Source organism: Ambystoma mexicanum, chromosome 4p (assembly GCF_040938575.1).
Source record: "Ambystoma mexicanum isolate Mex_15411 chromosome 4p, UKY_AmexF1_1, whole genome shotgun sequence".
Lineage (NCBI taxonomy): Eukaryota > Metazoa > Chordata > Amphibia > Caudata > Ambystomatidae > Ambystoma > Ambystoma mexicanum.
The window spans coordinates 711,911,578-711,926,460 of record NC_090927.1 but is presented as its reverse complement, the minus strand read 5'-3'; the positions used below and the strand labels follow the sequence as shown (position 1 = coordinate 711,926,460).

At 43.8% G+C, this 14,883-nt stretch overlaps 1 protein-coding gene across 2 annotated transcripts in view; it reads left to right on the top strand.

Annotated features, from left to right (window-relative positions):
- IMPG1 (interphotoreceptor matrix proteoglycan 1) overlaps window positions 1-14,883 on the top strand; it is a 1,923,199-nt gene that overhangs the window by 601,065 nt on the left and 1,307,251 nt on the right. For both annotated transcript variants that reach the window (XM_069606284.1, XM_069606285.1), the window contains exon 5: window positions 7,603-7,676. In XM_069606284.1, coding sequence (XP_069462385.1) covers window positions 7,603-7,676 — 74 coding nt within the window. The remainder of the gene's footprint in view (window positions 1-7,602; window positions 7,677-14,883) is intronic.

Genomic DNA, 14,883 nt, shown 5'->3' with positions numbered 1-14,883 from the left:
TGTGTCGCAGGCAGTTTCTCTAAGTAGGTACACCACACATTAAACACATTAAACAATGCAATTTGGAGGCTTGCATTCCAAGTATTAATACTCTGGTACCAAAAGTCCTGATCTTTAATGTGGTCAAGATTGCATGCATAGGTCCCATGGTATTTTACATACGATGTTGCCATCTTTGGGCATTGTGTTAATATATGGTTTGAACTTTCCAGTTGGTTTTTATCTTTGCACAGTCTGCAAAACCGTTGAGATTTGGGTATTTGTGGTTGCTAACCCAAGACCTCCATGACCGGCAAGTGGTTAAATCTTAATAACAACAGGAATCTTCTAAGTTTAATTGCAGGGCACAAGTTAAGATATTGCTGTGCTTGTGTAAAGGTGTAGAGCATATAGGTTACATGTGCATAGCTTTTGAGTTTCCCTAAACTTGTTTTGCCAGTCCCATGTGTCAACATGTTTACCTAGATGGCACTTTGTAATTTCGAAGCTTTTGGCCTTTACTGGGATCCAGCCCAGATCATTAAAAAGCTGGTCCATATTTTCTTTAAATATAGTTAACTTCTTGGTACCCATCTCTTCCCCTAGTCTAGCGAGCAAATGGTTTGTGGGATTGTTACAGATCTTAACATATATTTCGGCCCTCTTCCTTAAGACTAGTGCCTTAAATGATATAAGGCCTAACTCTAGCCTTAGGATAGCCATGGGAATAGACTGGGGTAGTCCCAACATTTTCCTCCAAAATGTACCCTCAAGGACTTCAAGCCAATCTAAATCCATGTCAAGTAATGACTCCAGACCATAGGAAATCATCGGGATCATGCATTGCACATATAACTGTCTTGCCCCCCCCATATAGAAAAACCGCTTTGTGTGCGGGTAAATTGATAGATCAACGCAGTTAACTGGGCAGCTTTCACTTTGCGCGCTTGAATACAGTGAAAGTAACTCCTTTTGACATCAAACTCTACTCCCAAGTACTTATATGTGTCAGTGTACTGGATTCCTAGTGTTCTGATGAATCTGACATCCAGGGGCCCAAAGAATCTGGACTTCAATGATTCCCAATTCAAGTCCTCAATGAAAGTTAAGATTTATACACGGGTGCAGAGGTCAAAATGTGGCCCTTTATATATATATAAAATGTCCTAGGGACATTTAAGGGGATAATGGTGAGAAAATAATTACTTAATAGGATTACCATCCAATTTCAATGAAGAAAAAACCTAATGTTAGTCTCTATGATTTGCCAAAACATCATCTTTGTATGAAGTCAGTGGTTAAAACTATCAAAACTATCCTTTTTTACCGCCTTCCGTTGAAGAATTAACTGGCTTATTATTTGGGTTCTCTTGATGAAGGCCCAGATTAGGATATATTACTGGTATACCATGATCATGCTTGTCTGGGGGAAACTGATGTATAATGACTGCCCCTCTTAGTCTCTTCACCAAGTTCCCACATGATGAGCAGCAATGTGCAGCCCTTTACAATCACCAATCACTCCCCTTCACCTCTCACCACTAAACCCGAAATGCACCGCTCTTTGGTTAATTGCAACCGAGATTGCAAACTCAGATGTAAATACTTATCCTTGAGATCTTATTCTTTTAGGATATGCGGGCGGGGAGGAGGGGGTTGCTCATGAATGTGGGGAAATGGTATGGTAAATCTAAGGGTGGATGGGGAATCTGTCTATACCTCAGGAATCTGCGATATGTGAAATACGAGGCTGGCCTTATCAGTTACAGGGCCACCTTTTTGGGATTAATTAGAAGATAACTCCGGTTCTTTCATCTGAGGACAGTATGTGACAACATGTGTTTAGAAGCTATGGCTAGGCCTCTTATGGGTTTGGAAAATAGGTGGTGCTAGCTCCCTTTGTGGGCCAAACCTACTGGCATTGGAGTGTAGGTAGGTGGGAGAAGACGTGGAAGCAGGGGCACACCTCTCGTCGACTGCCCATGTAAATGTTCATCCTTACGGCCATTCCCACCTCTTTGTCAGAAATAGACATTATAAATAGATGCTTTAAACGATTTGTTTTCACAATGTGCATAACTAACTGTATGCGTCTGCAAATACTAACTGGCAGACGTGTGCTACTTGTAAAGTATTGCATTCTTAGTGAGGGACTGTTTGTGATGACACCTGCTGCAGTACCTACGCGCCCCGTTAAATTAAAAGGGTTTGTCCATGAGAGTTGAGGTGATGTTAAAGATCTTGCGTTGCACCAGGTTTAGCTACTACGGAGACTTAGAGTCCCTCCACTCCGTTTGTGACAATATATAATGGTTGTGTTGAGCTATCCCTTGATAGTGCGCCGAAAAATAATGGAATGGCAAGTAGTGATGATTAATCAATTCCTGTTTATTTTTGTGATGTTAGAGCCTTTGTGGATGACACGTGTTTCGGCAGAGCTGCCTTTATCGAATCCAGGCTATATAGATAGCTCATAAGTCACTGCATAATGCATAAAGGTGCTGAAGTTCACAGGGATGAATCCCTCCTGATACAAAGAAGTCCTCCGTATGTACGAGTGTCCTGTGACTTATGAGCTATCTATATAGCCTGGATTCGATAAAGGCAGCTCTGCCGAAACACGTGTCATCCACAAAGGCTCTAACATCACAAAAATAAACAGGAATTGATTAATCATCACTACTTGCCATTCCATTATTTTTCGGCGCACTATCAAGGGATAGCTCAACACAACCATTATACTACTTGTAAAGTAATTACTCTGTATGTATGTGTCAAGAAAGCAATGATGGTGACTTTGAGGTGATGATATGATCATCTGAAAAAGCGCTGAAATGACTTTCAAAGTAATGCCTGAAAGTGAGTGTTTTCAGATTAATAATAATATAATACACACACTAAAACGACTGCTGGTGAATGGAAGTGTTGTAATAAGCATCATGAAATCAATTTCAGAACAGAATGTTAACGATGCTTACAAGCGATGTCACTGCTGTGTAACATACAATTGCTTTGCATCATATGCACACACTGCATTTCATTTTTGAAATGTATTTAAACATGCAAATTGTTTTGCATGTTCTGTTGGTGGAAAGAATCCAGCCAAGGCATGATGCTTAAACCAGAAATAATAATTTCATTCAAACAGGCAAACAGCCTTATTTTGCATAAATCGTACATTGCATGCAGGGGAATCATGTACAGGCTGAGTGGTCTCATGCATGCAGTTTTCAGTGACCACGAGGGGGAGTGGAGATGGAAAGAGTAATAGCGAGGCAATCTCACTTTTACTTTCATTTTTCCACTCCATTTAGTTGAAGTGTACACGCTGCTCACAAGTATGCTTTGCAGGCAGCATTTACTAATGAATCCTATGGAATCTGCCTGCTCACGGGCAGGTCCTAATGCACGGTGGGTTTCAGAGGAATCCATTTCCTGTAGGCCTGCATAAAAATCCCGTGCAGGCGTAAAATGAGTCACACTCACATGTGCGTCACCTTTTTACAGCCCCCTTTGGCACTCCGCCTTGCAAATGAGGAGAAATAACACGGGAGGAACCTGTATACGCTGAAGTGTATATATAAAAGGTCCCCAACCTGCAAACATCACAGGTCCCCCCCATGTAATTATGTGGAGACTCGAAAATGTGCTCTTCAGTATTAATGTAATACACGTCATAAGAATTCAGGTCACGCGAGGAATGACAAGGCGCATGTTCTAGCCCTCCTATAACTTCCTGATAAAAGATTTTGGTCATAGGATCATCAACACATCTATAACATCCATTTCATTCAGGGGTCAAGTCCTACAAATTAAAGTGGGAGACTCATCAGCAAACGCAATGGGGTGTGATGTTGTTAGAAATTAGCATATCAAGGTGAAATATGCACACTTCATTAATGGCATTTGCCTTTCATAAAATCAACATACACACAAAACCAAGAGAGGATATTTTCTTTTAATAGTGTTTTTGAAAACGTTAAAAGGTGTGCATGTTTTAAACTCCAAGAACCATTACAAATGTTTTCCCTGGAACCTGAAGTACTGAAATGGGACGTTTCACCTATAGTTGTTTATAATGTTTCATCAGATTTTATAGTTCAGTGGTGAAGTATCTGGCCTGCAAACCTGACGACTGTCGTTCGATCCCTGAGGTCCGCTTTAATTCCTAAATTCAAAAAAGACATTCAATGTTTCTAATTTTAGCTAAAGGGGACTGAGTCCACCCTCTGGAAAAGGTGGGTGGACTCCGCCCCCCCCCGCATGTACTTTCGACTTGAGCCCTGATTTTATCTGCTGTTGCACAGCATGTCATGTATGTGCATGTATGTTGGATAGACATTCCAGGCTCTTTTTTCACAGTATTCAAGGGCCCTCCTGAATGCAGAACAGAGTTGTCATCCGAGGGTCCAACACACCTTGACCAATCAGATTAGTCCTGCACGACTATATGGATGCACATTTTCCAGCCTGTTTATATTACAAGCAATGTTCTCTCTGATTCAATAATCAGCCTCTGCAGGCCGCTGTTTTTCACCCTAAATCAGGGTGCCCTTGTATATACAAGAGTTGACTATTTCAAATGGTCTCCACTGAACGCTATTGCACACATACGTGTGTTTGTTAATCTCTTGTATTGATATCACAAAAGTTCCAGAGGTCATTTTATTTTGAAGCCACACTAAAGGTCCAAAGTACCCTGCATAAACAGCTCTGTACATACAGAACTCTGTAAACAGAAGTTGCATTCACCCACTAAGCTTTGATCGTGGATTTGAAGTTGACTGCATCACATCCTTCTGCTGCAAGGGCCTCCATTTTCACCTGTGACTAGGCCCGATCCTGGATGGCGGTGGATGCTGATGGCCTTTAGCTGGTGGCCCCGTCGAGGTGATAATCTGAATGTGTAAGGAGGGGTTCCGTGTTTGTCTTCTAGATACATGTAACTTTATTTTAACTTTAGCACAACACCAAAGATGTCTGTACACATACATCTCTGCAGAAATTGCATTGGCCAACTGAGCTATGCCAATGGTGTTGAATTCACATGCTGCCTGGTGCACATACATATCTCCAATCAGCGCTCACCCCCCATTGTATGATATTAGGAATGATGGCTGTAACCTACAGGTCATGCATCACTCTCTGCAGCACAGGCACATACACTCCAAATGATCTTCCCATTTTCCCTGAACGCCCAACTCTCTTACCCCCATTGCTCCTCTCCTCTGCTTTCTTTAACTTCTCGCCACCCTTTTTTGCCTCTACACCCCTCTGTCTCTTGTTCCTCACAGACCCGGTATGATGTACTCATGCAGATGTCAAATTGTGTTTTGTGGCTCAGTAAAAACACAGTGATGTTTAGTTTAGGCACGTTAAGTGTGTTTAGTCCCATTCAACAGGTCAAAATGATGACTGCTTGCACAGTGGGAGACTCCACGACAAGTAATCCGTGGAAGAGTTCAGGACGTTCCCATTTGCATAGTGAAATATTTTCCACAAATAGCACATCCTATGGCATCTCCAGAACTATTATTGTCGTGTGTTTTATTACTATGCACACATTTTCTGTGTGTGTGTGTCTGTGTGTGTGTGTCTGTGTGATCTTTGTTTTTGCTGTTTACTTAGGAGTGATGTTTTATGCCTTATGTGCAACACTTCAATGTAACAGTACAAAGGAATTATTTATATGTACTTTTATACATTTGGGAAATGTACCTAAGTACGCAATATGTATCAATGGGTTGGGATAACTCCAAGTAATTACCACTAGTTATTTTGTTCCTCCTGCAGCACATCACACATAATAATACAACTTTCATTAGTCAACACGTTTCAGCAAAGATTTTCTATTTTTCAGATCAATTTAGAATATGGTTTGGTGTTTCTTACATTTGCTGTATTAAGCACAAACGGCTGTGTCTGCTCATGAAATAACTAACATAATGCAGAAATATTAGTATGCTGGTGTAAAATTAGAGATGTGATTATAAGAAATGTTTTCTACTGGGTACTTTTCAGACAGTGAAAAAGTCCCGGATGTTCCACTTTAGCATTATGTGTGATCCTGGGTAATTAACTGAATTACCTCACTGGGCCTAATCTCCCTGACATTTCAAATTGAGATCAACAAAAATGATTTAGTGGTGTTTACCCAAGAAAAAAACAGACACGCCAAACAATGTATGTAACATTCACACTTAACCTGGCATAAAAAGAGAGCACCTGGCCAATCAAGGCAATAGTTGGCAGTGAACACTGCACTTGGGTTTGTGTGGCTGTAGCTTCTGTATGGTGACCATACATGGCGGATGTGTCTTAAGCTGGTAAAAGATGGCACAATTGGGGATATGGGTTTGCACTTAGCATTTAATAGCAGTGCCTGTCATGTTATGAAGTATTTAGCATATTATGGCAGTACCTGGCATGTGAGGCGTTTGCCAATAGAGGCAGATCTGGCATGAGAAATCAGTGCTCTTAGTCTCTGATGGTCCTACTAGGCGTAGCCCCCTCCATATCATGTCTGCTCCCATTACATATGAGGAAAGGAGGAAAGCACCATAGTTAATATATTTGTGAAAACCAAAATAGCCTCTAGTCGTTTTATTAATCATACACTTACTGTCGGGTTTTTTATTTCAATATCACCTCCTTTGATGTTACCAAGGCAAAAGGCCATATGGCATTACTTCCTGTGATGGGATCAGGGTTAAATGCCATTCAATGTCACTTCCTGTGAGGTCTTCTGCAACATGTTGTAACTTGTGCTGCCTCTGGCCTTTTGGTGCAATGACATCAATGTACAAAAGCCAAAACTGTTGTCTTTGCCAATGCTTGTGCATCAGGCTATCAGGAAAAAAATCAAAAAAATGTACGGTAGACAGTAGGAAAACTCTTCTTGAAAAGAAAGGCAAGTGTAAAGGATTGTTATTTTATTCCCGATCCGAGCACGAGTGGCAAACAGTGGGTGCAGACTGCAATGATTATCTAATAAATCTTATCAAGAAGATATTAGAGGTGAGGACTAAAATGATAATGGCTAATTTGAAAATCACCCATATGTTTCCAAACAGAGTTGAATTGCATTTAAGCATGTGTCGTTCTGAATCTCAACATGAAATTGAATTTCCTTTTGTTTACTGCGAAAACTGCGAACAGTACATTAAGACGGATTGACGAATGAGGGCCAGGTCTCTCATCCAATCTGTGTACGAAGAGATGACTGCAGACACCAACGCATCATAGAGACGTGATGAGCATCAGCAAGACGCACGTTCTCGAATGCCACCTGCTTCCTGATATGCCTGCAATTCTCCAGTGCCTCTCTGACGCTGATCCAGAGCCATTCGAAACACAGAACATTGTGTCTAATGGCTTTGGCCAGTATCTTTGAATTGAACCGGGGCTGTTCCCGAGTTATTTGTCAACACATTTCTGAAAGCAACACGTGCATCTAGATAACAAAAAAATTGAAAAGCACTCAAATCACCACAACAACGTAGAAAATAATGAACAGAGATAAAGTAAAAATGGTGTTGTTGTCTACTTGTCACATTATGTTCGTGCTGTTGCCAGGCTGAATACAATAATAAAATGCCTATAATATGTTGCATTGCTTTGCAGTAAAGACGTGCTGCCTACCGAGAAGACTGCGTCAGACAGCGGGAACGGCGAACACTCTGCTACAATGCCTCTAGGTAACACAATATGCAGACTAATGTTTCAGTGCCATGGCGTCGGGGGCGTGTGGGGCTGAAAAACCTTTCATTTATGTATGCAGCATCCTTAACTCTGTCACCTATTCAAGAATCCACAGAAGCTGATGATATATTGCTAAGTGGGAATAATCTCAATATTATAATCAGGGTCGTATCTGCTGTAATATCCACTGGGATGAAATAGATCCAACTTATTCTTAGCATCTTTAAACACAATGTGAAGGCGTGTGAAAAAAAAAATGCTGCTCTGCAACGCAAGGCTGTACCCATGGATAGGACTTTGCGCTGCTCTTGCTCATATGGGTAGCCTTCAAGGGTTAGGCAGATTCCATCGCAGGTTTTCCATCGAGGGAGAAATCATCGAATTCTTGTCAATTAATTTCACCGCAAAGGTATGTGGGGTGGGGGATTAGTGTAATAAAAAAAGGTGGAAGGTGGAAGTGTGCGGTAGGGGCTGCAAGAGGTCTCTCCAAGCATACGTTTGCCGTAAAATGGCCTACAAAAAATAATAATTTGATGACTTCTCCCTCAATGAAAAAATCGTGAGGAAATTCCTACGGTATCAAATAAATGCTGTACAGCCATAGTGTATAATACTCGGCCAGTAGGGGGCAGCAGAGTAGGAATACACAACTCTGGCTCATTCAACCAGCTTATAAACTACCAAAAGGGTTGTTTTAGCACTATGTAACAAGTGTATCCGCAGCATATTGTAATTGTAATCATCATTTATATAGCGCTGTTTCCCCATTTGTATGGCCTCAATGAGCTTTGTGGTTGGAATGCCCTGGACCGAAGTTCATGAATGCGAGATTCTAAGAGTTAAGTTTAAGATGCTTGTGTGCATTTTGCCAGGTTAGGAATAAGAAGGGTAGGCTGTGCCCCAGTAAGTAGCCCCGAGGTCAGGCACGTGGGTGATGTTGGTGGTGGTTTCGGACAGAGTGCTAGTGCAGGTGATTCGATGTGTGCCCAGCTGGACCACATTTTTTACATAGGTTGTCACTGTATGTTATGTTACGTTATTTGGCATTCACATAGCGCTCTATATATCATTGGTAGGACCTCCTAGCACTGGTGGACCGTAGTCCAGGTCAGTTGAGAGAGTGAGGTGTCATAGGGTGATTGGGTGCCCCAGTTATGTGTGCAGCTAATGCAATTTCCTGATGGTAGCTGCAGCCCAGCATTAGGTGTGTTGGTAATGATATTAGTTGAATGTGTGCAGTCTGGAGGATCGACACCAAACTTGTGTTCTGGCTGCACTAGGCCTGTGTAGGATGCTTATGTGAGCAGCTAGGCCGGTTGTCGTGGGATGTAGCTACGTTTATTAGAATGAGGTGTTCATGGAGTATGTGAGCAGCTAGGCCGAAATCGTTCGAGCGGTGTAGCTGCACTCAAATTGTGTGTAGGTGTAGAGTAGAGAGTAAGCATAGTGATATGGGAGGTGAGTGTTTGGGTGGAGCTATGATCTAAGGAGTTTGTTATTCCGGATTTCAAGCGCACGTTTGCTTAATAGTGACTTAATAAGAGTATTCAGTGGCGTCATTGCTCGGGGTCTCATTGAGCATTTGTCATCGGGTTGCAAGGACTCAGTCGCCTCAGATGGTCATAGTCGGCATTACAGAAAGAGCTGCGTTTTTCGAGCTTTGCGGAAGGTCATATAGTATTGGGTGTGTCGAATATGTGGGGGAAGTGAGTTCCACAGAGTTGGGGCCAAGGTTCAGAAGGCGGATCCTCCAATCCTGACAGAGTTAGAGGTTGGAATCACTAGAAATAGGGCAGTGCTTGATCTTATGGTGCGAGATGGGAGGTTGGGCTTTATCTTTTCTTGTAGTTACATTGGGCCAGTCTTGTGCACTGCTCGGTGAGTGATGCATGGGGTCTTGAAGGTGGCTCTTCGTACGACTGGGAGCCAGTGGAGGGTGCGGAGAGCAGGTGAGATGTGGTCTCGATGACCCAGGGCGAGGAGCAGTTTTGCGGCAGCGTTTTGGGTTCTTTGGAGTTTGTTGAGTTGGTATACCGGTGTTCCGAGATATAGGGAGTTGGCATAGTCTACTCTCAACATCACAATAGATATAACTGGGGCAAGTCTGCTCAGGTAGGAGAGGTAGGGAAAAATGCGTCTGAGAAGTTTGAGGTGGTAGTTACAGCATTTTGACACTTTGTTGATCTGACAGGAGAGGGTTAGGCCTGATACCATAGGTTTTTGACTATATCGAAGGGGGGTCCAGGGGGGTCCATCGTAGAGGATGCGGGAGAAGAGCAGTATTGCCACACACCATGATTTCAGTTTTTTCGGGGTTTAAAAGGAGGTTTTTTTTGTCATCCATCTGTCAATATCGCGGAGACACGCTTCAAGGTTGGGACGAGGGATGGTGCATGTCTTCGGGATTCTTTAAATAATTTGGGTATCGTCAGCGTAGTTGTAACATCAGAGGTTGTGCGTGCGGATGATTCCTGGTAGAGTGGTCCAATAGAGGTTGAACAGGAGAGCAGATAGGCGTGCGCCTTGGGGTACTCCAGTGTTCACCGAGCAAGCAGTTCAGACAAAAGGGGAGAGGAGGGTTATTTGTTTCATGTTGCTGAGGAAGGAGGCAATCCATTTGAGAGCAGTGCCATGGATTCCTAGGGAGTGAAGGCGGTCATCGAGGATTGATTGGTTAATCATGTCAAAGGGCGCAGAGAGATCAAGGACAATCAGTGGTGTGCAGCCTTCAGAGTCTGCAGCAACCTTGAGATCATCCCAGATCGAGATCAGAGTGTTTTCTGTTCCATGTCATGGTTTGAAGCCTGATTTTGCGGGTTCGAGGAGACAGTTGGATTCTACAAAGGAGCTGAGCTGAGAGTATGCTGTCTGGTCAATGAGTTTCGCAAGAAATCTGGTGTTGGAGGTCGGCACGTAATTCTTGGGGTAAAGGGAGTCAAGGGATGCCCTTTTTAGAAGTGGCTTGACATGCGCTATTTGAAGGCTTCAGGGAAGATGACAGAGGTGAGGGAGGTTTAGTATGGCTATCTCATGTTCTTCTGCGCAGGTAGATGAGAATATTTATTTCAGCACAGAGGCGGGGCAGGGTTCAAGGGGCTACCCAGAGGGTTTGCTGGCTGATAGTAGGTCAAGGAACTCATCTCTGGAGATGGGTTTGAAGGAGTCGAAAGTAGGGAAGGTAGGCGTTGGGGCAATGGGATTGGGAAGAGTCGGTGATGAGAAGGGGGAGAGAGAGCAGGGACAGTTTGGTGTTAAGGGTTGCTGTCCTGTCAAGTGCAGTGTTGTAGAAATGTAGTGAGAGGGAGTCGTAGAGTGATTGTGTGGGGGTGGATTGGGTAGAGGTGCATGAAGGTTTCACGAATTATGATATGATCATGCAGAGTTCTTTGATGCGGGTGCCACAGTTGAGAATTTGTTTATTGTAATAGGCTTTTTTTGGACTTTTGAATTTCGGATTTGTAGTTAGGGTGTTGCAGGGCGAACATGGATCTGCTGAGATCGGTTTTAGATGCTCGTCATTTGCGTTCAAGAGAGTTATTTTGTTTTTTGGTATTCCCCAATGTTAGGCAGAATTACATGCAGTACTCTTTGGGAAAACTACACACAATTAAGACTACAAGCATAAACACAATTTCACCTTTGGTACAACCTCGTACTACACAGTTATGTGGTATCAGTGGCTGAGCAGCCAGACTTATCTCAAGAGTAATGTGAGCAGTACAATATGTTACACAAAGGACTTGCAATCACAGTAGTTCAAACAAACCCTATTCAAGGTTTCTTGGTAAAAGAATATACATTTATTTACACAGTCATTTGGAAAACATTCCACTAGTAAGAAAGCAGCTCAATATCACACATGAATATACTACAGTACACAACCAATATGTTTCTAAACAAGTTAAACTCCCCGGAAGTGGGAGCAAAATGGCACTTCAGTTACTTTCAAAAGGGGTAGAAAGACAAAGTTAAAAGAATTGAAAGCACAATTACTTTCATAGGCAGGGAAATAGTTTCAGTTCACTACAACCAGCAATTCAATTCAATAGGCCATGGCCAAACTCAATGGTTCAGAGTCTTGGATAGGATAGCGCAGTTCTGGTAGTAAACGGTTAAGTCTTTGCCAATGTTTGATGAAGTAGTTTGCCAGAAAAAGAGTTATACGTTGGCTTAGGAGCGAACGAGGTCCCAATGTTGGGAACGTTTCACAAACTTTCACGCGGCAGAAACGAGTTCCACACCGGGTTTGCACAGTACCTTAGGTATGAAGAAAAGCTGTAGCTGAGGCAGTTTTTCCTGGCAGTTCCTGCACATCTCGCTGTTCCTGAGCTTTAGTCGTGGGGACAAGAAGGAGGATGTCGGGAGGTTCCTGCACTGCCCAGGGAAGAGGCAACAAGCTTGGCAAAACATCGGATTTAAGGTGTGAGTGCCTTAAAGACCACAAACTGGTATCCTTCTCACTGGCTATCCCGTTTTCAACAGCACTCTGAAGAAAATTCGACCAGTATGGAGACGGTGTCCAGATGGCTTACGAGTTAGTTGTTCTCACCAGCTCAAGGGAAGAAGTCGTCCTTGAAGGAGCTTCTCTGTCGATGGAGTTTCAGGCAATTCGGACCTGCAGCAGGGCTACACCGGGCAAACCAACGGTCCAGGAGTTGCAGCAGTCGTCTTCCTTCAGCTTGTCTTCAGTTCTTTCATTCCAGCGGTCGGCTCTGCCTTTCAGTCCTGGAGACTCGCCTTTTAAACAGTTTTCTCCCATTAATTCCACCCTAGCTGTCACTCACCCAGCAGGGTGGCTGTCCTTGCCAGACAGTCAGCCAGCCAATCACACCAGAGAGCAAAGGTACCAAACATGGTTTGGCGCGCAGAGTTAAACACAAGAAGGACCTTTCCTAAAAGAAACGTTGAAAAAAGATGACCGCAGTCTGTTTTTACAGAGGGGTCATGGGAGCCATATTGAAAAACATGGCTGACATGATTTTTAGCCACCGGTGGTTGCGATCGGCAAAAATCATGGTAGTTTGTTCTAAAACCACTGCCACCAGCCATTTCAAGAGGAATGCTAAGCAACCCCTCCAGCACTCTATAGGAAGATAGCGTGTTCTGCGTCTATGAATTTAAAAGGACTAGTAAAGTAAATCTAACTTCACATGCTCTGGGAGACAGTAGTCAGTCCCAGAGAAGGTATTTAAACCTTGGGGAGTCTGAAAGACACCCCTGTGCCACTGCACTAAAGGTGCTGTGTGTGGCTAGGTCGGGAAGGATCTTTGTTCCAGCATTTGAGATCAGGGGAGGGGGCAGGGGGAGCTGTAGGAGGGGTTTGTGTGTTGGTAGAGATAATAAAGTGGTCTGTCCAGAAAAGTGGTTTTGGACATGATATATAAACCAGGTCATGGGAGCTGAAAATTGCATCAAGGGTGTGCACAACTGAGTGGGTTGGACTAGTGGTATGTTGGGAGAGGTTGAGCGCATCAAGACTGTTAACCAGCGGATGAGTCATGGGGTTGTTTGGCATATTGAACCAGATATTGAAGTCTCCCAGGAGTGTAGGAGAAGGCTGATTTACCTGAATGGTAGCTATTGAGTCACACAGGTTGTTGGCAAAATGTCTGTTGTATCCAGGAGGTCTGTAGATGAGTAGGAAGCTGTGGGTGAAAGTCGATGGTAGCAACATTTTACTGGAAGGGATGCACAGGAGGCATTGCATGTCTGGGATTCAATGAGTGAGACAGAGAAATGGGGTTTGAAGAGGACTGCCACTCTTCCGCCTCTGGAGGGTCTATTGTGTGCTATAGCAAGTAGCCAGGGGGGAAGGCTTTGTGTGCTAATGGGGTAAAGTCATGGGAGAACCAGGTTTCGATGATGAAAATGAGGTCAGGATTGTCAGAGGATAGGAGGTGAAAGATGCTGTGCCTGTTTCTTGCTACGGAGCGGGCATTAAAAAGGATGCATGTGCCTTCGTAGGGGGAGGTGGTTTTCATGATGCTCATCACAGTAGGAGCTTGGCGGACATGGGTGCCCAGTGGGTGGTGGGTGTGGTAGGATCATTCAGAGGGGTTGAGACTGATTGAGGTGGGGTACGGGGGGTTGGGGTTCCTGTGGAGTTTGAGTGTCGGTTGAGAGGGTTACGTCGATGGGGGGCAGAGGTGTTGAGGTACGTCAGGGGTTTCACTATGGATGGCTATACAAGCTTCTAGACTGGAGTTGCATAGCCCCAGCTGCCTTCTAGAGTCCATGGATGGGGAGCGGTGGCATGTGTCAACAGACGTGGTGCGTGTTATACATACCTTAGTCCCTGACAGTGTTTCATTCGGTATCATTTTCTTAGGTCTCTCAAGATGATAGAATGGTCTTTCAAGTGCATCTTTGGTTGTGCTAGCAAACTATCTTTGTGGAGGACCAGACTGGTGCATTTCTTTGAGTGCAATAAGAAATAAATTAAATAGATCCAACCAAGTATAGCCGAGACCAATAGTAACGTTCCTATCCCCAACAGAAAGAACCTTCTAAGTGCTTCTTAGTGTGTCTCTGTTCCTGTCTCCGTAGCTATTAAAGTACGTTCCATGCCCAATAGCCCCGGTTGAACTGGTGCCTTTCCTCGTTGCCCCCAGTGCAACCTATGAGATTAGCCTTCTGTGTGCTTGGGTAGGGACCTCCAGCTGAGTGCGAGAATCATAGCTGTCTCGGGTTCAAACTGATCCTGCTACTGTTACTATCTCAAGTGGTCAGTCTGAAAGAGCACTCTGTCACTGTATCTTTAAAGTTGCCACATCCAAGGTGCATCAGATTTAGCATCACTGTTAAGTGAGCAGATTGCACAGATTACAGAGTTGGTGGTTTGGGCAGGGCGGGGGTGAAGTATGATCATCTGGTGGGTGGCAGGGGGGGAGATGAGAATGCAAGTATCTTGTGGTGTGCCGCTATGAATGCTGCTGGCTTGCAGGGTGGTTTGTAAGAGTAGGTGTTTAGTTGGGTCTGGGCCAGTACTTGTGTGTGTGGGGCAGGAAGAGAATTTAAGTTCCTCACAGTGTGCCACTGTGAATGCTGCTGGCATCCACGTTAGTTTGGAAAGTAGGTGTTTAGTTGGGTCTGGGCCTGTACTTGTGTGCTTGGGCAATTACAGTACAGAGTGGGAGAGTTTCAAGAGGAGGAAGGAAAAAGTCAGGTTTTGAGGCCCTTTCTGAATGGAAGGTGATTGTCAAT